General features: G+C 40.2%; 3 protein-coding genes across 6 annotated transcripts in view; 2 read left to right on the plus strand and 1 right to left on the minus strand.

Moving 5' to 3' along the window:
* The window catches only part of adat3 (adenosine deaminase tRNA specific 3), a 16203-nt gene extending 2654 nt beyond the window's left edge, over positions 1-13549 (plus strand). For both annotated transcript variants that reach the window (XM_057851499.1, XM_057851500.1), the window contains exon 2: positions 2763-13549. In XM_057851499.1, the coding sequence (XP_057707482.1) occupies positions 2763-3754 (992 nt within the window). In that variant the 3' untranslated portion in view covers positions 3755-13549. The remainder of the gene's footprint in view (positions 1-2762) is intronic.
* ormdl1 (ORMDL sphingolipid biosynthesis regulator 1) lies at positions 1-14499 on the minus strand. 2 transcript variants are annotated; one of them, XM_057851503.1, is made up of 4 exons: positions 14063-14499; positions 12243-12417; positions 9755-9906; positions 1-6479 (listed from the first exon to the last, which is right to left on the minus strand). In XM_057851503.1, exons 1-4 carry the CDS (start codon positions 14203-14205, stop codon positions 6344-6346), a joined length of 606 nt encoding a protein of 201 aa, XP_057707486.1. In that variant the 5' UTR covers positions 14206-14499; the 3' UTR covers positions 1-6343. The 2 variants fall into 2 exon arrangements, with proteins under 2 accessions (XP_057707486.1, XP_057707487.1); XM_057851504.1 differs by having other exon boundaries at positions 3-6479; positions 12243-12422; positions 14063-14209.
* Positions 13729-21598, plus strand: part of pms1 (PMS1 homolog 1, mismatch repair system component) — a 39672-nt gene continuing 31802 nt past the window's right edge. The window contains exons 1-5 of one of the 2 annotated variants that reach the window (XM_057851487.1): positions 13729-14605; positions 14760-14910; positions 18284-18466; positions 19631-19733; positions 20837-21000. In XM_057851487.1, the coding sequence (XP_057707470.1) occupies positions 14779-14910; positions 18284-18466; positions 19631-19733; positions 20837-21000 (582 nt within the window). In that variant the 5' untranslated portion in view covers positions 13729-14605; positions 14760-14778. Of the gene's footprint in view, positions 14911-18283; positions 18467-19630; positions 19734-20836; positions 21001-21598 lie in introns of both variants that reach the window. The other variant, XM_057851488.1, reaches the window with a different exon arrangement.

Here is a 21598-nt window from a genome sequence, read left to right on the forward strand (position 1 = left end):
GGTCAAAGTAGGGCTCAAAGCGTCAGCGGGACAAACAATGACTCCTAGGGGGCACTACATTGTGTGTTTGGAATTTGTCTTTACACGGTATCAAAGATTGCACCTGTCTTGACCTGCCTGCCGATCTTGGTGCATTTTGAAGCATTCTAAGGGGGTCAAATTGAGCTCAAAGGGGCTGCGGAACAAAGAAAACCACAATAGGTTATCTAAAAAAACATTGTCACATGCATGTCCATACGGTTCAGTTATGGATGTGTTTTAAGGCAAAGTCAAATCAACTTTTATTTGTTTAGACCAAATCACAACAACAGTTATCTCAAGGAGAAAACAAAACATGTTTTAAGGTGCAGTAGCCCTATGCTGGATTTCGACCTACTTAAAGCATTGTAGTTTTTTGTTTTTGTTTTGTTTTTTTGAACGGGAGGGCATTTAAAAAAAAAATAAAACAGCGAAACCCTAAATGGAGGTGAGAGGCATAATTAAAGACACCATTATATTAACAAGATATTATAGCATATTTATCTCTTTTCGATCCAAAAACTCCTTGTCGCATGTATCACTGAGCTGTGAACGGTCACAGCCGGATTTTTGGGGGATTTTATGGGTGAAACATGGTAATATAACAAAGAGTCGCCATGCAGAAATCGCAGACATCAAGGAGTGGTTGAGATTTTCTTTTTCATATATTTACACTTTTAAATTTATCTTAATTTTTTTTCTTTGTTTGGATTGATTATCATCTGAAATATCGGGGAAAATGCGACAGGAACAAAAAAATACAATTAAGTGATAGCTATGAGGTAGATATCCGTGCCTTATCCGTGCAGACACTATTTTTTTCATTGTGATGTAATTTTTTTAAAAGGTTAAAATATGCAAGTGAATAATTATTTAAAGTTTTTTTTAACTAAATATTAGACATCAATTAATGATTCTAAGCTAAAAATGACATTTCGAATTAAAAAAATATAATTACTTACCTTCTTTTCATGGCTGGGTTGAAACAAAAGCGGTTGCGCGGTGTCCGTAAACGGAGGTCTTCAGGGTAAAACGGACAAATTAAAAATAGTTCGGGGGCTTCATACGCCATTAAACTGCTATAGCAGCATATAGACATATTGTCTGATCAAGTACAAGAGTTCTTTTGGCTTAAAATACAGCAGTTTCATTTTAAAGAGGGGTGCAAGAGCAGTTTCCCGCCATATATAACTTTTAGGGCTGTCAAACGATTAAATTTTTTAATCGAGTTAATCACAGATTAAAAATTAATTAATCGTAACTAATCGCAATTCAAACCATCTCTAAAATATGCCATATTTTTCTGTAAATTATTGTTGGAATGGAAAGGTTAGATGGATATATACATACAACATACTGTACATAAGTACTGTATTTGTTTATTATAACAATAAATCCACAAATGGCATTATTAACATTCTTTGTTAAAGTGACCCACGGATAGAAAGACTTGTAGTTCTTAAAAGATAAATGTTAGTTACAAGTTATAGTAATTTTATATTAAAATCCCTCTTCATGTTTTCGTTTTAATAAAATTTGTAAAATTTTCAATCAAAAGTAGAGTTAATATAATAAGAATAAAAATAACAATAAGAATAGAGTGACCATAGTCTGAGTAAGTTTTACGTGTATTTTGCATAGCTATTTTGATATGGAACGCCAGTTCATTTTGCATTGTTGTTTAACTGTGTGAGAATAGGGCATCACTACTATAGACTGCAGTGCTTTTTTTTTTGTGAACATTATTTTTTTGAGAGAGAGGAATATTATTTTTGTTGTGCTTTCAATAAATGATACTTATGTTTGTTGTGAAGGAGTTGCTGAAGCTTATGCCAATAAACGGCGCGGTCCAAAGAACGCTTGTGTCCACTCGCCTTTATAACATATATATCTCTGTACATATCTTACACAAAATACAACAAGAGACACATAATTGCCACTAAAAGAAAGAAAACTTACAGAAATATGTGTGGAGCACAAATAGCACAATGCAACAGCATAAACGTCTCACAACTACTAATTCGCCCACGTTAAGAAGGAATAACATTAGTATGGAACGGCGCTGCCTCCAAGCGGCCGGTGGCATTCTCTTCACTCTTAATGTCCATAAACAGCGTCATTGTAATCTGTTTGAGGCAATGTGTGAGCAGGTCATTCGGTGCATGCGTTAATTGCGTCAAATATTTTAACGTGATTAAACGCGATCATTTTGACAGCCCTAGTAATCTTAATATATTTTGCTTAATGAAAACATAGTAGGGTTAAACTGATTGATCCGGCGAAAACAGCAATCAAACTGAGAATGTAAATAGAAATATTGTATTTGGGTGTAAATAACATGCCGGATAAATATTGTTAAACCACTGAGTAAAATCACACATGAGCAGTTTTTTTTTTTTTTTTTTTTTACATGATTGAATTCAGATTTTATTTTCTTCAATGTGAAGTATTTTGCTTGATTCTGTCACCCTACTGTTTCTCTACCTGTACTGTGACTTGGTGAAAACCTCAATTTCCAAGCAATTTATTAATTCATTCTCAATTCAATAAATTCTCAAGACTAAACGAAAGTAATGATGTGCTTGGTCTCAGTTTATAGTTGCTACGTTAGGCTCAGCGGATCTTGAAGCTCAGTCTCTCTTATGTTCTCGGTCTGCTTTGATGCCGTGTTTATTGGATTCTGGATGTTCCACTTGCAAAGAATACTAACATTGCTCCAATTTGGTCTGTATCCCACACGACAGGAGGACTTTTTAAAACAATGGAACCGGCTGTCAAGCGTAGGAAAGGCGCCGAGTGCGACTCGGACTCCTGGGTGGCGTACCCTGTCCTTTCAGATGAGCAGACGCAAGCCGTAGAGCTGATTGACACCTTTGCCGCGCCTGTGCACGACAAACGAGCAACGTCGCGTTTGGTCAAAGAGCTCAACGACCTCTACCCTTTGACGGGCCTCCAGCATGTTAAAAGAGTCCGGGCGACTAAGGCACAGGAGGGCCGCTCTCACCCTCTCGAGATCCTCTTGTGTCCGGTCAGTGAAGTTTCCGACTTGAACTTGTTCAGCGTTGAATGCGTCGGCTTGGGTAAACCCTTCGTGGTCAAGGTTCCAGCTCGCCCACCTTTGACCCGACCCCAATTTGAGCTGGCCAGCAAGCACTGGCCCACCTCCTTCCACGAGGACAAGTCCGTGACTCACGCCCTTCGAGGAGAATCCTTCAGTTCGGCTCAAAAAGAGCAGATGCACGCATACATGTCGGCGGCCGTGGCCGCTGCCCAAGAAGGGAAAGCTTTGGGGATGGAGCCCGTGGGGGCTGTGATGGTAGACCCGGTCTCAGAGAGGATAGTTGCCGTGGGTCACGACTGCCAAGGGCAACACCCTCTGTACCACGCCGTCATGGTGTGCATTGATTTGGTGGCCAGAGGGCAAGGTGGCGGCTGCTACCAGTTAAATGCATACCCCGCCTGCCGCTCTATTTTAACACCTCTATCGGACACTGCGCAGCAGCCGTACATCTGCACTGGGTATGACCTGTATGTCACAAGAGAACCGTGCGTCATGTGCGCCATGGCACTGGTGCACTCGCGGATCGGCCGCGTGTTTTACGGAGCACCCTTTGCCGATGGAGCCCTTGGGACCAAGTACAAAATCCACACGCAGGAAGGCCTCAATCATCACTTTAAAGTTTACAAAGGAGTTATGAGCCAACAGTGTGAGGAGCTAAACAGCGGATCTCTTTGAAATATATATTTTATGACTTTTATTATACGTTTGAATTAAATTCAGACTGCCTGTTAGTTTATTACTTGGTCTCAAGGTCTGTATATTCAAGATGAGTTTTTCACCTTCAGCAAAGTAGATCTAGGATGTCACCATGTCTGACTCATTTTTGACAATCTTTTTTTTTTTTTTTTTTCATAATTTAAATAAGGGGCTCTGATGTCGCAAAGCCGCCCCAGAACATTTGAGCAGAGGTGGGTAGAGTAGCCAAAAATTTTCTCAAATAAGAGTATCATTACTTCAAAATAATATTACTCAAATAAAAGTAGTCATCTAAAAATGTTGCCTGGTATGCCAGACTCACCGCTGTTCCAGCGATTAAGTCTGGCGACCGTCCGGCGGATCAAATTCCGAGGGCGGAGCAAGCTACATCAAACAGACAGCGGAGTGGACCAATCGGCGACGGGCAGACGTGACGTTGTTAAAGCGACAAGTAATTAGCGTGAGCAGAGAATGAAGAAGTTTATTCAACATGGCTAGCGCGAGCCATTATTATCTCTTTCGGAAGTTTCCGGCGGATTACGGAAAAGCCCGAGATAGCCTCTACCACGACTTTGGAACGCACCGAAACAAATGCAAGGTGATTATGGCTAGATATCGGTAGGGCAAGATGGCAGACGACGATAGTTAAAACCTCTGAAGGAAAACGAACAGTTTTCAATTGCTATTTAACTAAATTTCTTTCTTTAGCTATTTTAACAGAAGTATGTCATATGTGGCGCAGATCATGTAGCAATATGCGCCAATTAGAGCTGGGAATCTTTGAGCACCTAACGATTCGATTACAATTCAGAGGCTCCGATATGATTATAAATCGATTATTGATGCACCACACCACACTTTTAATGTTTTGTACATTAGTTCCAAAATTGTTCAAAAATCCTTTCAGCCTAAACCAAACTATTTTAGTATCAAGTTAACAGTTAAAAACAGTACATAAAATACTCAAGTCCCCATTCTATATCAAAAGCTTTAAACTACATTCAATTAATTTAATGTTGTGAATCAACCGTTAAAGTTGTTAAAATGTTCCCGTTATTCCATAATTTCCCATCTGTCTACCTTCGACATGTCAAAGTTTTAAAACTGTTTCATCATTTAAAGATAGATTCAAGTCAAGATTTTGCCGATTTAGAAGTGTTATAGATAAAATGTTAATTGGGTTCACTACAACAGCCTTCTAGAGAAGTCAACTGCTTAAAGATGGCGGCAAGTCTATCATTTCGCATCTAGTTCTTTTTTATATGTTCCAACGCTGTCGTCGTCTGTCCTTTTACATCTAGTTCTACAATATGTGATATCTACCATAGCCATATGTTGCCGTATGTTAGCGACTAGAAACCGGTCGCTGTTTGTAGTGGCTGTCGGCCGCAGCCAGGTATGATTGTTTTTTGTTTTTTTTCATCTAGTGGCATGAGTTGAACAAGATATTTACTCTCGGTCCGTTACTCATTGCGTCCCGGAGACCGCGGCGTCCCAAAGACCGCGCTGACTGTGTTTTATTTCCGCTTTACCTGGTATAATTCACTAATCGGAATTTGGATGTTTTTGAATCGTTCTCGAATCTTCCACGGCCGAATCGCGAATAATCTATGAATCGGAAATTTCGTACGCCTCTAGCGCCAATCGTTATAGACTTGCGCCGGTGCCGGCGCAGTGGAGTTACAAAGTTGCCCCAGTGGCTGTCAAAATGCGTAAATGGCGCAAGGGCGCGGCCCAGATGCATCCCTGTAGCTTGGTGTTGGTTTCATCCTGGGGCCTAAATTGCAACAGGATAATGACTCAAAACATGTTGGACAATGACAACACAGACACAGAACAATTGTGACGGTAGAAGGGCAAAAACATTTAATAAAGATACTATCAGTGACTTTTCTCAATATTAACACTTCTCTCACTTCCACAAGACCATTTTTACACCAATAAAATATTTAACATTCACAAAAGCACAAATCACTCATCTTGTGATTGACTTATAAAGTATTTATACAATAAGCATCAACAGATTTGTAAATAAGAGAAGAATCCATTAAATTACTCAAGCTGCTGATATCTTTTAGTAAATCAGTGTACCAATGACAGAGACAATTTCCAAAGGAAGTAAACATTTTCTGTTTTGTTTCCGAAAAGATACAATTTGGGCCATTGCTCTGGCAGAAACTAAAACCATCTTAGCCATTAGTGTCACCATGTGAATTCAAGTCAGATAATAAAGAACAAAAACAATCAAGTCTCACTGATACCTGGGCCAGCCCGGGGTCAGACCACACCAAAAACGCATCACAAACTCTCCTGTTATGTACGGCGATAATGCTTCTGGATCAGTTTGACCCAAGTAAATGTTTTCATAAAGGATTTGATGAAACTTTGGAAAAAGTGTAACACCAACCCACGACATTACAGGAGAGTTCCACAGTCACACGAGTTAGAAATGCGCACGGCATCCAGTCTTCAAAAAGGTTCTATAGGTTTCATCTCACTGACACAAATTCCGCCACGTACTGTATTTCACACAACAGAAAATACAAGAACTGGATGAGGAGGGGAGACTCAGTACTTGTTAATTCCGAAGATTCTCACGCCATGCAGTTGCGGTAGCTTGGGGATGAGCACGCTCAAAAGAGACGCCGTGTTTATGAAGAAGTGCGCGGCGTCGTATTTGGTGTAAAAACTGGCCAAGAAATATCTGTGGGGAAAAAAAGAACACATGAGACGTTTATACTCACTGGGTTTAAAAACAGTGTTGTCACTAACGCGTTACGTAGTCTGAGTACTTTCTTTCCGTAATGAGTAATCAAACGCAAAACAGTTATCTGGTCAATTTCCTTAGTGTCTGTGCGTGACTATTTTGTTATTGCCTCATAATGTATGTAGAATGAAGAATATCGTAGTGAAGGAATCTGACCTTCTAGCCAGACCACCGGAATCGAGCCAGCCGAACCGCTGGACCCGCGTTGGCACAGCTCCAACGACCCGGGCCGGCGAGAATCTGACAATCCGGCCAGAAGGCCAAACTCCGTGCGTTCACCTTAGTACCGATTCCATTTTGAAAGGTTTAAAGAAGGCTACTGTATGACCGGTGTCAGAGTTTGGTCCGTATTGCCGGCAGTATGTCGAATTTGTTCCCAGTGAGGGTTGGACTCTGCCAAGGCTGCCCTTTGTCACCGATTGTGTTCATAATTTTTATGGACAGAATTTCTAGGCGCAGCAGAAGCGTTGAGGGGTTCTGGTTTGGTGACCTCAGCATTGCATCTATGCTTTTTGCAGATGATGTGGTGCTTTTGTCTTAATCAGACCATGACCTCTAACTCTCACTGGAGCGGTTCGCAGCTGAGTGTGAAGCGGTTGGGATGAAGATCACCTCCAAATCCAAGACCATGGTCCTCAGTCGGAAAAGGGTGGAGTGCCCTTTCCGGGTCGGGGACGAGATCATGCCCCGAGTGGAGGAGTTCAAGTACCTTGGGGTCTTGTTCACGAGTGAGGGCAGGAGGGAGCGGGAGATCGACAGGCGGATCGGTGCAGCGTCTGCAGTAATGGGGACTCTGCACCGGTCCGTAGTGGTGAAGAAGGAGCTGATCCGAAAGGCAAAGCTCTCGATTTACCAGTCCATCTCCGTTCCTACCCTCACCTATGGTCACGAGCTGTAGGTCATGATCGAAAGAACAAGATCTTGGATATAAGCGGCCGAAATGAGTTTCCTCCGCAGGGTGTCCGGGTTCTCCCTTAGAGATAGGGTGAGAAGTTCGGTCATCCGGGAAGGACTCTGCGTCGAGCAGCTATTCCTCCGCCTTGAGAGGAGCCAGCTGAGGTGGCTTGGACATCTGGTTAGGATGCCTCCTGGACGCCTCCCTGGAGAGGTATTCCGGGCATGTCCCACCGGCGGGAGGCCCTGGGGAAGACCCAGGACACGCTGGAGAGACTATGTCTATCGGCTGGCCTGGGAAAACCTTGGGATCCTGCTGGAGGAGCTGGTTGAAGTGGCTGGGGAGAGGGAAGTCTGGGCTTCCCTGCTAAAACTGCTGCCCCCACGACCCAACCTTGGAGCAAGCGGTGCGGTGCGGTGTGGTAAAGAAGGCTCACCAAAAATAACTTGACAATTTATTCAGGTCGACAGCGATCAAAACGGCAAGGCGAAACAGAAACACTCAGGTGGGAAGGCAAGGTCTTGAGCGCCTTGAAAGGTGGAAAAGCGCTCTACAAGTATAACACCACCACCCTATCACACTTCAACAAAAGGTTCACCAGAAAAATGGCAAAGCTTAGTTAAACATTCAGTATTTTGAAGGCTCTCGCGGGGCGGGCTGTGGGCAGGAAGAAGGGTGTGTTTGGGAATATTGTCTGTTTGTGGATTGGACAGGAGGATTCGGGAGTTAGGGCAACGAGGGTTGTGGATTTTGCCACCTCAGCATCAAAGGGGCTCTTGGAGTCTTATCAGTTGTGTTATCCATTAGCTTTTGGGCGTTCTCCGGTGTTCCTTGTGTTGGGACAGGGCGTCCCGCCATTTGTTCTGGACTGTCCGGGAGAACTGATTGCGAGAGTTGGTGGTGCAGATTTGGGCTTATCAGCGTCAATCTTACTCATGAGGCAAACGTTGGGCTTCCGTGATAAGAGGGCGTTGTGTATCTTTTATGCCCTATATTCTGCTTGTTTTCCTTAAACTATGGTATAAGTGCCATTTATTTTACATTGGGTGTGTTAGAGTAATACAAACAATTAAACAGTAAATACGAGAAACGATACTATTCCCGCATTGATTAGATTGTGTTAGAATATTGCAAACAGATGATGCCTACGGGAAAAGGTACTTCAGTAGTAATGTACGAAGAGCTTTTGAATAGAAAATGTTAGAAAGGTTCCCATTACGTGTTCGTTTCCATGGTAACCGCTCATAGTTCTTCCTGTTTTGGCCTCGAGTCACACACGCTATGTTTTTTGGGGACTGACGTATGCCAGCGCAGGTGCACATTTGAGCTGAGTGCAGCCACCTGTTGAGATGTGCAAGGGATTGTTCATCTGTGTGTGTCCATGAACGAACGTGAATATTTTTACTTCATTCTGGAGAGTTCCAGTGATCGGTTGGAGTCGTTACATACGTGGCCGTTTCGTAGCTTTACTGTTGCAAAGGCGGGTAGTCGTCACTCCTGCTCATCCTCGCAAAGTCGGCGAACATTTTTACATCATATTCATGTTGCGCATTTATGCCGTGAGGTGACGTGTTCGTTTAGCATCTTTGGGATGTGTTGCAAGTCCGATTGCGTGTAAAGTGCTTAGTTACCGACATGTTTTGTGGCCAAACTGACCGCGTGTGGCTACGGCGTACTTCCGAGTTGTGCGCACGCATCCGCGCCCGCCCCGATCTTTGAGTTTATTGCACTATGCAATTCATTTGTGTGTATTTGAATATTGTGCAGTCAATTTGCATCGTTTTATATTGACACTGATATGCTGTTAACCGTAAACAGAAATTCAGAATTTTTGACATAGGCTTAATCTTCGAGTTAGCGGGGTTTAATTAGTCGGTGGAGTGGATTTCAACAAATTCCATACGGTTGGTCAGTTATTTCTTAGTTCCAGAGGCTCCGGAGTGGCTAAGCTAGCGCGAGTCAATGGTGATTGAAATCAACTCAGTTGACTAATTAAACCCCCGCTACCTCGAAGATTAAGCCTTCTGTGGAAAAATTCTGATCTTGCCCTAATTAGCGCAAATGCAATGACATTTTTCTGTTTTCATTCTTATGCTGAGGCAGAACAGAGGAAGAAAAAGTAACCAATAAATTACCATTAAAGTAACTTACAGTACTTTGATATTAGAGTAATGACCAAGGTAACTACATTACTTTTTTTTGCCATAATCGGTATTTAAATTACTTTTTCCAAATAATTTGTGACAACACTGACTAAAACTAACCTTGTGAAAATAAAACAATGACTATAAATTCACACAATAAAGATTTAACTTACAGGATGATGGGGGAAATGGTGAAGAACTTTCTGGAGGACGTGAACTGCACACCGTAATCGAGCTGTTCCCAGTGTGTGAGCAGTCTGGCCTTGCCTTGATCGGGGGTCTCAAAAGGCGTCCCTTTTACCGCGTGCATAAACACATACATTCCCTGTAGATGTTAAAAGACAGTGTGGGTAGAACATCAAGAATAGAGGAGCCATACAAAAAAAAAAAACAAGCATAATTGTGCTACTACAGGCTGAAGGCTGTGACCCAAAGACCGCGCATGCCCTCTCCTGGCTAACTTAACCGACAGGCAACAAATTAACAAAATCGGGCTCAGGGGATCGATGCGTATACATCTAGTGCTGCAACGATTAATTGATTAACTCAAGTAATTTGATTAGAAAAAAGATTCGAATTAAATTTTGCCGCTAGGAGTATTCATTTGATTAAAGTGGCGTTGTAATGGTTTGTTTTGTAAGGGTTTGCATTGAGTTGTACTGATTTGGGTGGATACACTGCCCTCTAGTGGCAACAGTGAAGATGACAACTCGTTTCACGTAGCTGTATGCAGCAGCTCCCTGTTAAGACCAACATAAGCTAAGTTTTTGTTTGAGCTAATGTTTTTTTAATGCATTCGTAATTTAGTTCATAGATTCGACCTAAACCATATTAAATTAGTTTTTGTTATTTTTTAAAGGTGTTTTCATTATTTTGTCCAACCCCTGTACTTATAGCTGCTCTGCCATTGACTATCCTAGCATCCAATTGGCTAAAAGGGACCTCTACTGTATTTGTATGTGTGTATCCGAGCATCCTCTTCATTCGGCCCCCCGGGCTACGAGGTCTTCTGACAGCTTTACGTGAGTGTATTAACTTTTATTCACTATTGACTATGGATTTTTATGTTTTTTAAAAGATTTATGTCTGGATTTTGGGGGGCATTGAACAGATAGGGCATTTAAATGGAAAACGCATCTCTACTTACGAAATTTTTACGAAAACTACTTCCAGAACCAATAGACCCCAATCACATGACGTCACAACTCCACCCCCCTTGATCACCACTTGATCCGCCATATTGTCCGTCAGCTCGTCATGTTTACACATTACCGCTGCGTACATTCCTCTTAATACGGCGCGTTTTTCTGCTCGTTAACATTAATAATCAAAATGGTGAAGGTGTGTGTGGCGGTTGGTTGCAGTAACAGGGAAGATAGACTGAGAGTTCAATCGTATTCTGAGAGACCCGAAGAGGAGAGCGAGATGGACTGCTGCAATTCGACGAGAATACTGGCCACCAAACGATCACCACAGACGATGTAGCAGTCATTTTATATCTGGTAAGATGCATTTAATATATATTTAGAGTTTTGGGCTGACAACCACAATTAAAATCATTGCGAGGCTAATCGCCGAAAACATACAGTTTCAAATTCAAGATGTTTATTTCTTCCACCATCATTATTTTTTGAATAATATTTAGCTGGTACAAAGTGAAAGAAGCTGGAATCGTCTGCGGATCATCAGTTAGACAGGTGTGTCCAAACTTTTTGCAAAAGGGGCCAGATTTGGTGTGGTAAAAATGTGGGGGGCTGATTTACGTAGAACAATATATTTAAACAAATTTTAGCAAGCCCTTCTGTGTGTCACATTTGCTTTATTTTTTTTTTTTTCTAAAATTCATAATTTCAACAATCTCGCCTTTGTGGCGTTCTCTTTCGACCCTCGGGCTCTTGCGAAATACTGCTGCTGTGAAATTAAACTAGCTTCAAGTTGCTTTAATGTCTCGCTGCGTATTTTCCCTGTAATCTTGTCGTACATGTTAGCGTGTCTTGTTTGGTAATATCGCCTCATATCGAACTTTGAAAACGGCGACTGTCTCTTTGCAAATGAGGCAGACACAGTTGTTGCGTATTTTATTGAAGAAATAGTCCCATATTATCCACCTATCCTTGAAGCATCAGCCATCGCAGTCAACTTTTTTTTTTTTATTGTCGCCATTTTAGAAAATTGGAATAATGGGTCACCTGGGGTAATGTTGCTTAGAGTGCTGCTCTTAAAGTTTTTCAAAGTTTCGTGAGAATAGGCTGAGTTTCTGTGGACAAGATAGTTGTAGATATCAGGGTAGCAGATGTCAGGCAGAGACGGCGAAGACAGCGGGTCGAAAAATATCGATTTAGGCATCAAATATGGATCTGGCGAATTGATCGACCGAAGCTTTTCCACATAACGCCTTTTATGCAACACATCCAATGAGTTTACAGCGTCTGAAAGCACCGGGGCTTCCATAAATTGCACGATAAATTGAGACCATTGAGAATACTGACACACAATGACGGACAATATGGCGGCACAATACAGCGACACGTCATTGTGTGACGTTGGTGATTGGGGTCTATTGATTTCATAAGTACAGGTACCGCTGTAATGAACTGTATTACAGCTTTCAACTATTTAGGTTATTTCAAACGTAAAAGCTACTGTGTTCTGTGTACTAACCAAGTTGTGAATGACATTCGTAAGCGTCCACACCACCGGCACACTGAAGAATGGTATGCTCAGGAGCACAATGTGAAGGATTCCCACACCCAGCGCGTAGGTCAGCCAGATGCCTCGACTGTTCATGACCCGGGTGTTAGGGTTCACCTCGCTGTGTGCCACACCCACATTCATTCTGCTCTGGGAGATCAGAATTAAAGGATTTGATTCCAAGACGCAAACGATAATAAGCATTCCCAGACTTGAACTTTCGCCCGCTGGACCCAAATGTGACACCAAGAAAACTACATTATGCAATCTTGTTGAACTTTGTTCGCTGGCTTGCTTTCAGCTTCCACCCTGGATGAATGCTTGCACTGTTACAACACCACAAAGTAGAAAAATGATCTCCTTGTACATTGATAATGTGGAAATCAAAATCACTTTTGTTTGTATCCAATAGTTTTTTTAACCTGTTGTTGTCTTTTATTTGATATTGAGGACTCTTTCATGTCAATTTGGCGTTTAACATCTTTAGTAGACATGTGCCGATTACCGGCTTCAAGGTATATTGTGGTATGAAAACGTCAAGGTTTCAAAACCGCAAAATTTTCAGTCATACCGTCCCTACGATATTAGCTATTTATGTCCGAAAAATGCAGGATGAAATCCCTCACTTACAACTGCAAGGCTCAAACCTCCTCCACCGGTTGTTGCTCAGTGTCAGTCAGCTGTGCTACACGATGGCTGGGGAAGGTGAAACTCCTGAACTTTTTCCCCCCATCGAAGGAAACAATGACTGGTATGGGAATACTTCGGCTACAGAAAAGTCACAGACAGCCGTGGCTTAGAAGAGGAGGGCCAACCGACATGTAAAACATGTTTGCGGCGGGTGGCTGCTGAGGAGGCAATACCTCCAATATGATTTCGCATTGATACAAATTTAAAGATTAGTAAAACTGTCATGAAAGTTTCCCACTAACAAGGAGAGTTATCTCCAGTGTGTTTAGTGTGTCTAGCGGTGGTAAAATATGGTGTTTTTTTCTCTACGGCAACTGTCTGTGTTGTGAAATGGTGTGTGTGTATAATGTAAATATGATACAAGTCATACACACGTGCTTTTTATAGAAAATAATTCAATTATTTTTGTTCTGATGGTAATAATGTTGAGCTGTAGCTGTGGGCTTAGGCTCACTTAAAGGACTGCATTTATTTTAAATTTTATTCAGAATATTTTATTTATTTTAACTTAACATTACGTTCCAATTTGCTAATGTTTTGAAAAATAAAAATCCTGTTCAATGGAAAAAAATTAACCCTGATATCTCAAAGTAACACATTTTTTAGAGCTTTGATTGCAATACCGTGAGACCGTGATATTTTGGCTTAAGGTTATCATACAGTCAGAATTTCGTAACGGCACATGCCTAATATTTAGAGATCAAAAAACACGTAGAGGTTTTATGGCATTTTTTTTTTTTTTAATCCAGATTTGGGGTTAAGAGGGGGCTGGGTGTGAAGCAAAAGAAACTGTTATGCAACACAAACCTGAGCACAACAATTTTTGTCCTCAGATAGGAACTCCACAGGGCAACAGATGTTCGATAAGATAAGTACATATTACATGCATGCACCATGACACTTGTAACTGACAAATTGGGACAAAAAAACTGAAGTTTTAACTCACTATTATGTTCATTTGATAGTAATTGAACACTGTGCTGTCATGTTTGCACAAACCTGTTTGTCACGTAGCAGATGGCGCAGAAAATCCGTGAGAACTGATCTACTTTTGATTCTATTACGTTGAAAGTAAACTCATAAAGGACTTGGAGACTTACTTGTTACAGCAGCGAGTCGTTGAAGTGCCCGGAGAGCCGATCTGCTGCGAAAAGAAAGAGAAAACAGTCCTGTTGTTGATGCGTTTCTCTTTAGCCGACGGGCGCAGTGAGACAAAGCGGAAGTACATGAACGCAAAGTGCATTACGTTATAAACGTCAGCCCCGAAGTATGACTTCCTGTGTGATTTATGAAAGGTTACGTCTCAGACAAGAATGTGCGTTTGTATTGAATTGACAGATACACTGCAGTTAAAAGAAGAAAATGGAGAGTGTGTTTTGTGCATCGTGTAATTTAAGGCTGAGAGAGAAGTTGTATTTGGAAAAAAGTTTTGCCTTACAGGTTAAACTAAGGGAATAGTGATGTTAATAATTCTGGCCCATTTTTCACTCCCAGCCAATCAACGCTTCGTAGACTGGGCGGGAATTACGCCGTTTCCGCAATCTACATTTGTTTACGAAATTGTCACGGGCGAGACGAGGATACAATTTCTGATAGTATTTATTAATTTAGCGCGAAGCTGAAGCATTTGTGCACATAATTTCGTAAGTATGCAGTACTTCATTAGTTGGCATCAAACAAACTACATCGCTAGCGTTGCCATTCAATTATTTAGTGTTGAAATATAGTCAATGACGTCATCCAACTGCGACCCAATTCTACTTAGCTATAGTTAAACAGAGTTTTTCTCGTTTTAAGTGTGATTTTTAGGGTCGGTATGAAGCAGCTACCCGCAGACACTGTGCGGCTGTTGTCCAGCTCACAGGTCATCACTTCGGTGACGAACGTCGTGAAGGAACTGCTGGAGAACTCACTGGATGCTGGAGCACTGGCCATTGACGTCAAACTGGTACTGTTGTTCCTGTGGCACCTCTGAAATGTGAAAGAAAACGCTATCTTTAGGAAACTACTTGTTTTCCATAATGTGTCTTGCGACCGAGATATTATTGTTTTTTTTTTTTTTTTAATGGTTTTCTGTCAATAACCTGAAATATTTCCACCCACATATATCAGTTCAATGATTTAAAGCGGTTTTTCATAAATTTTCTGAGTTTAATCTACATATTTGCTTTTTTCGCCATGCTCCCGCATATTTATTCTTTGTTTTTTTTTTTAAATTCATTGGTCATTATTGGCATTTTCCATAGTTTGTGCAAACTAAATTAACAAGATACCTTCACAAAACCAAAAATTGCTAGCGCAAAACACTCTTTTTTCACTGCTATGTGACCATGGTGCCAAACGTTTTGAAATACGATGTCATCGGAGCCTTCTTTCTAAAACTCACTCCAAAGTAACATTTTCGCTGGAACACAAAACAGAACCCCAAAAAAATCTTAGTACAGTAAGTAACACTAGGTAACTTTTCAGTTTTGGTCGATTATAGCGACGCCGGTGGACAAACGCAGTAGTATTTTGCCTTACCCCGGTAGTACACCAGGCACGTCTACGGCACGACAATGTAGCCTCCGCGTCAACACAGTGAAACACGGCCGTTAAAGTCAATCAGCCAATGGACACTAGCCGCAGTGCGTACACGTCCTAAGACGCGTCCTAGAAGCGGCAAAGTTTATTATTTGACGCGAGACGCGACCCTCCTGCGTCAATACTACTAGGTAGGATCGGGCAGACCAGACGTCACTGGTGTAAAAATATGGTGGATCCGGTCGATTTTCAAAATAATATGCAATAGTAACTAAGGATTTGACAAAATATCTAAATGGTGATATATCGTGATACTTTGTATCCCAAAAGGTTATCAATATGCTTCTGTCAAGAATCGAGATATTGTTTTAAAAAGGCTGCCATTGACGGTGCTAGACGCACAATCCATTTAGACTGGGAACGTTCGTTCATTCAAAACCAGACCATTCACAGTAGTGCTGCAACAATTATTCGATTAACTTGAGTATTCGATTAGAAAAAAATATTAGAATGACATTTTATAGCTTTCAGTATTCGTTAAATTAAAGTGGCGTCGTAATGGTTTGTTTTGTAGGTGTTTGCATTTAGTTTTATTGATTAGGGTGGATACACCGCACTCTGGTCTGCCTCATTTCACATGGCTGAATCCAACTGCTCCCTGTTTAGACCAACGTAAGCCAAGTTTTTTTTGTTTTTTTTAATGCATTCATAATTTAGTTTATTGGAATATTTAGCTGTTTTTTTGTGGGAATATGTGTCTGAACCATTTGTTAAGAGCATTGTAAAAAAAAAAAAAAAAGTTAGCATTTTATAGCATTTAAGCTAGCGGACTTTTGCCACCTAATTTAGCAAATTATTCTTGTTGTACCTTGCTCCTCTTTTTTTTTTTTTTTTTTTTTTTTTTTTTCCAATACCATTTGAGGCTCAGCTCAGGTTCTTACCTGATTACTCAATTATTCGAACTAACTAGTTCATCGATTAATCGACTACTAAAATAATCGATAGCTGCAGCCCTAATTCACAGGTCAATTTACAGGTCACTTGCTTTTCATTTTAGGGCATTTACAGTTCATTTCCTGTTGATTTTGAGTCACTGCCTATTCATTTGGGTGATTCCCAGGACACTTCCTGTTCTGTAACGCAAAATAAACAGCAAGTGACCCATAAAATACCCCAACAGGAAGTAACTGAAAATCAACAGGTAAATGACTTTAAATGGCCCAAAATTACTCATTGGCTGGCTTTGGCTGCCACTGACAGCCATAGACGTTCAATCCGTTTGAAGTGGGAGGGATGGCATTCGTTCATTCGCTGCCACCCTCCCAGTTCCAAAGGATTGGGCGTTTACGTTCTTAGTTTTTGTAGAATATCCTAGAATTATTTCCCGACCAATGTATCAAAAATCGTTGTATCGCTATATCATCAAATCATCGTTATCGTGAGCTTTGTATCACAAATCGTATCGTATTGTGAGGTACCAAGAGGTTCCCACTCCTAATCGTAACCCTTACTTTTCGAGTCCATCTGATCTCTTAAGGCTTTGGGTAGATCAGGTCACAGTTTACTTGTTGTTGTTGATTTACTGCTGTCCTCCCTGCTATAATAATAACCAACACGGCAAGACGGTATCAACTCTGCTTTTAATCTTGGCGCATTGCGCACCAGTACCCCCATGTTCAATACAAAACTTCCTACCACAACAAAACAAGTAGCAACTAATATTCACATAGGAACTAAAAACTATAAACCTATAAAAGATAAAATATAGAATATAAATGGATACTACATCAAATTCGTAAACATAAATACATAATAAAATAAATAATAGCCCATATGAATAAATTAAAACAAGCCAAAACACCTGTAATTAATTAATAATACACAAATTTTGCTTACACAATTTAATTTATTAATTTCTTCATGGCGCTTTAACTTGAGAAAATACATAAATAAAGCTTTTGAAAACAGTTCATAAGGGAAAAAAATGATCATTGAGGCATTCCATTTCGAAAATACATGTTAAAATCTTTGTCATCGGGATTGCTTTTCTTTTAAACACAGGATGTCTTTTTTCTTCTTTCTTTCAGAAAGAAAGCTTACCTATACACAGGGTCTGAAAGGCAAATGGTTGTTGTATTATTATCTTTAAATACCCGCTGCTCTTGATCTTGCAATCCTTGCGTGAACCGATCCAGCCGCTCCACAAACGCTCTGCTCGTAAAACGCGTCCAATGGAAATTGGCTGCGAGCGTCACTGGTACGTTGACGTTCCGCCATCGCTGACTCGCCATAGACGTGCCTGGTGTACTACAGGGGTTAAGGTAGACTGCGTTTCCCACGTGCCAATGTTTATTCTTGAGTGTCCTTTTCCTGGTAGCGTCCCTTTTTTTTGTCTCTTCGGACAAAACTTTTTGTCTCTTTTGTTGCTCTGCCATCTTTGCAGAAAGCGTCACATCGACTTCTGTCTTTATCGCAAATGGGAAAGGGGGAAGTGACGTATGCCGTACAGCAGTCTACACATTTGTGGTTTATTGTGTGGCAGGGTTTTTGCCAACCTCCTTAAAGTTACTTCGTGGCGATGAAAGCGATACAGACCCCCTCGAGATATAAAAGAGGTGTCATCCAACTAGTTGTCAGTCGACATAGCTTCACAAATGTTACTAAAATAGTTTATAAAGGTTGAAAAGCTACCTAGTGTTGCTTTAATGAAGCAATCCTAATATCAAGGTCAATGGTCTGTAGTTGTATGTGCGTTGAAAAATCTAATGAACACGCCCACTTTTGATCTGCAAATGCAGGAGAACTATGGCTTGGACCGGATAGAAGTACGCGACAATGGGCGCGGAATCAAAGCTGCCGACACTCGGGTGATGGCACTGCGCCATTTCACCTCCAAGATCCAAAGCCACGAGGACCTTGAACGCCTCCAGACGTACGGCTTTAGGGGAGAGGCACTCGGCTCCATTTGCGCCATAGCCGAGGTCAGTTCAAGGCACTGGTAATTTACAATTTTCAACTTTAGGTATTGTTGTTATGAATATACAACATGGTGTTATTTCATCTTCGATGAGCCAAAAAGACTTATAACCTATTGACATGACACGGGAAACGGGGGCCGATTTGTAGGGGGCCTATTTTCAAAAACTTCAAATTCAAATATTTACAAAACCAAAGCTGCTACCGACCTAAAATCAAAACAGGCACCTGCCTTAGCCATATATGAGTCTCCATGAGCAGCAGCATCAAAAAATTAAAGTTGTTCCCTTATAAAATCCCGATTAATTATTTTCTATATACTTATAATACAACTTAAAATGGCTATAAAAGTCTCAGATTTTACACTAGATGCACAAATATCACCAAATGCAGAGATAATCACCTATATTTTCAGGATCAATAGCAATATTTAACGTATATAAGTTTTTGACCAAATAGCAACTTAATTTTTTTTTATTTACTGTTTTTCAACAGATAATAAATCACTCAATTTAACATCAGAAACTTAATACTTGAGGAAAACATGCAGAATCAATCATAAATAATATGTAAATAATTAATAAATTCTATATAGAATCACAACTTATTATAGAATAGAATATCCCTTTATTATCATTATACACTATATACTGTTAGTGAAAGAGGCTAGCGGCCACCTGACTTAAACAGAGCTTTTCTGGTAAAAATTCTTGTGAATAAATGCTTAAATCCCCAAATTCTTCATAGATATGGACGTAAAACTGTCTCGATTCTTGGTTAAAAGCAAAGAAACCGTACAGTTAGCGTTTATTTTACGTATATTGACGAAGTACCATGCTACTATGTTCGCGAATGAGGCTAGCGGCCGCCTTAGTTTTCAACAGCTAATAAATCACTCAATTTAACATCAGAAACTTAATACTTGAGGAAAACATGCAGAATCAATCATAAATAATATGTAAATAGATAATTAATAAATTCTATATAGAATCACCAGGCAAAGAATGATGAAGTATCAGGTCAATAGATTTTTGAAGTCTATGATTCATTTTAGATTTACATAAGCCCCAAATTTATAGTTGTAAATAAGACTAAAATGGATTTTTGGTATACATTGCATGTATCTCCGTGTTTTGCTGTTGACTCATATTTTTACTATCCTTCTTCAGGTGATGATCACTACCAAGACCGAGGATGACGACATCAGCACTCAGTATACGCTTAACAACCAAGGGAGTATCGTGTCCCAAAAGCCGACTCACTTGGGCCAAGGCACGACAATCTTTTGTGCTAAGAATTAAATACCATATTGGCCCGAATATAAGACAGCCCTGATTATAAGACGACCCACTCTTTTTCAAGACTCAAGTTTGAAAAAAGACTTTTTGAACACCAAATTAATTTTTATACCGAAAATAATTACAGTAAATCTGAAACAAATGATTTTACCAATATATATGAGAGAAAAAGCATGTTATTTTGCCTCATTCAAATCTTAATGTCTGAGCATTTAAATATGTAAACTAAAGTGCAATCACATTCGTAAATGAATGGCTTCCGGTTTTTGAAATCTAAATAAACCAGTCTATTGTGATAAAACAACAAAATTGCAATAACTGCATTAACCATCAAAGTGAAGTCTAACTGTAACTGTAGTCTTGAAACAACTCTGAATAATGAAAAAGATTGCAATAAAATAATGCAAACTGGTTAAACTTGAGAGTAGCTGAGATCTCTCATGACAGAACATCGCTTCAATGATATCTGGCGCCATCTAGCGCCGTGAATGGGTATAACGTCTAGACTGCGAATATAAGACGACCCCCACTTTTTCAGTCTTATTTCAATGCAAAAAAACACCGTCTTATATTCGGGCCAATACGGTAACTTCATTCATAACGCATTGGTCAACAATTTTCAAAGTGACTTGTTCGACCATTCAGCACAGCCAATCCCATATTTCCAGCCTTTGTAGCGCATTTTGACATTTTTTTGTTCCAAGACAAGTAAACCAGGGAAAACAACATTTTTGGTTTTGATAGCAAAATAATATAGTATAATGCACAGTATTTTGAGGAAAAAACATTGTGACATTAACTCACCAGAAGGGATTATTTGTTTTTATATTTTTGATAATAGTTTGGGGTGGCGTGGCTCAGTGGTAGAGTAGTTGTCCCCCCAACCCAGAGGTTGAGGGTTCGATTCTTCGCCCTGATGAAGTCGTCTAAGTGTTCTTGAGCAAGACCCTGGACCTCACGTTGCTCCTGGTGCTGAGTCACCAGTAGGTGGATGGCGAGATAGTGTAAAGCGCTATATAAGTATAACAACATTTACCATTCAACACTAAGTTAAAATTTTGTTGTTCTATCTTGCAGGCACAACCGTTAGCGTACTAAAACTTTTCAAGAACGTTCCCGTAAGACGACAATACTTCTCATCAGCTAAGAGGTGCAAGGACGAGGTGAAAAAAGTCCAGGACCTGCTGGTAGCTTACGCTATTATAATACCTGATTTAAGACTCACGCTGACTCACAACAAGGCAAGCATAAAGCACTTTCTTCTGTGCCTTTTAACACATACAAAAAAATGTTGGCCAACCCTAGTAATGGTTTTTGTCCAGTTTTTGAAGAACTAATGCATATTTAACATCGCTGTTATGAAGTTTAAAAGTTTAGAAATACCTTTTTCTAGTATTTCCATTTAAAAAAATACATTTTTGGTTTACCAAAGAAACGAACAAATGGAGGCTTAATGGTGAACAGCAATTACGCATGGTGTAATGGAGTGCAACCACAAGATGTCCTCAGTAGCCTTCGCGTTAGGTACTTGGAAATCCCTTTAGTTTAGTTTTGATTGTTTGCACTGAGAAGATGAATACATATTATAATATACAGTATATGCACACAGTTTACTATATTTTGGCCCCCTTACTATTGTTGCAGAATTTCTTCAAATGCCGTTCTATTATCGTAATAGTAAGATGAGTACATCTTTTGTGGGTCCAATTGACTCATTTTAAAAGTTTTTAAGTTTTTTGTGTGTATAAAGTGTTTAGTGAAATTAAGCGTCACCATATGGCGCAAAACACTCAGGTGGCTTGAAGTTCCGCTCTGAGACCCCCAATTTGACCAAATTTC

The sequence above is a fragment of the Corythoichthys intestinalis genome, chromosome 12, assembly GCF_030265065.1.
Source record: "Corythoichthys intestinalis isolate RoL2023-P3 chromosome 12, ASM3026506v1, whole genome shotgun sequence".
Lineage (NCBI taxonomy): Eukaryota > Metazoa > Chordata > Actinopteri > Syngnathiformes > Syngnathidae > Corythoichthys > Corythoichthys intestinalis.

Bases quoted from the DNA above. Each gene is read 5' to 3' on its own strand.
- ormdl1 (XM_057851503.1), bottom strand. From the start codon at position 14,205: ATGCACTTTGCGTTCATGTACTTCCGCTTTGTCTCACTGCGCCCGTCG. The intron at 9,907-12,242 runs GTTAGTACACAG...TAACATCTACAG, and splicing joins CGAATGTCATTCACAACTTG to GGAATGTATGTGTTTATGCA. The intron at 6,480-9,754 runs GTAAGTTAAATC...TTTTCCCCACAG, and splicing joins ACCATTTCCCCCATCATCCT to ATATTTCTTGGCCAGTTTTT.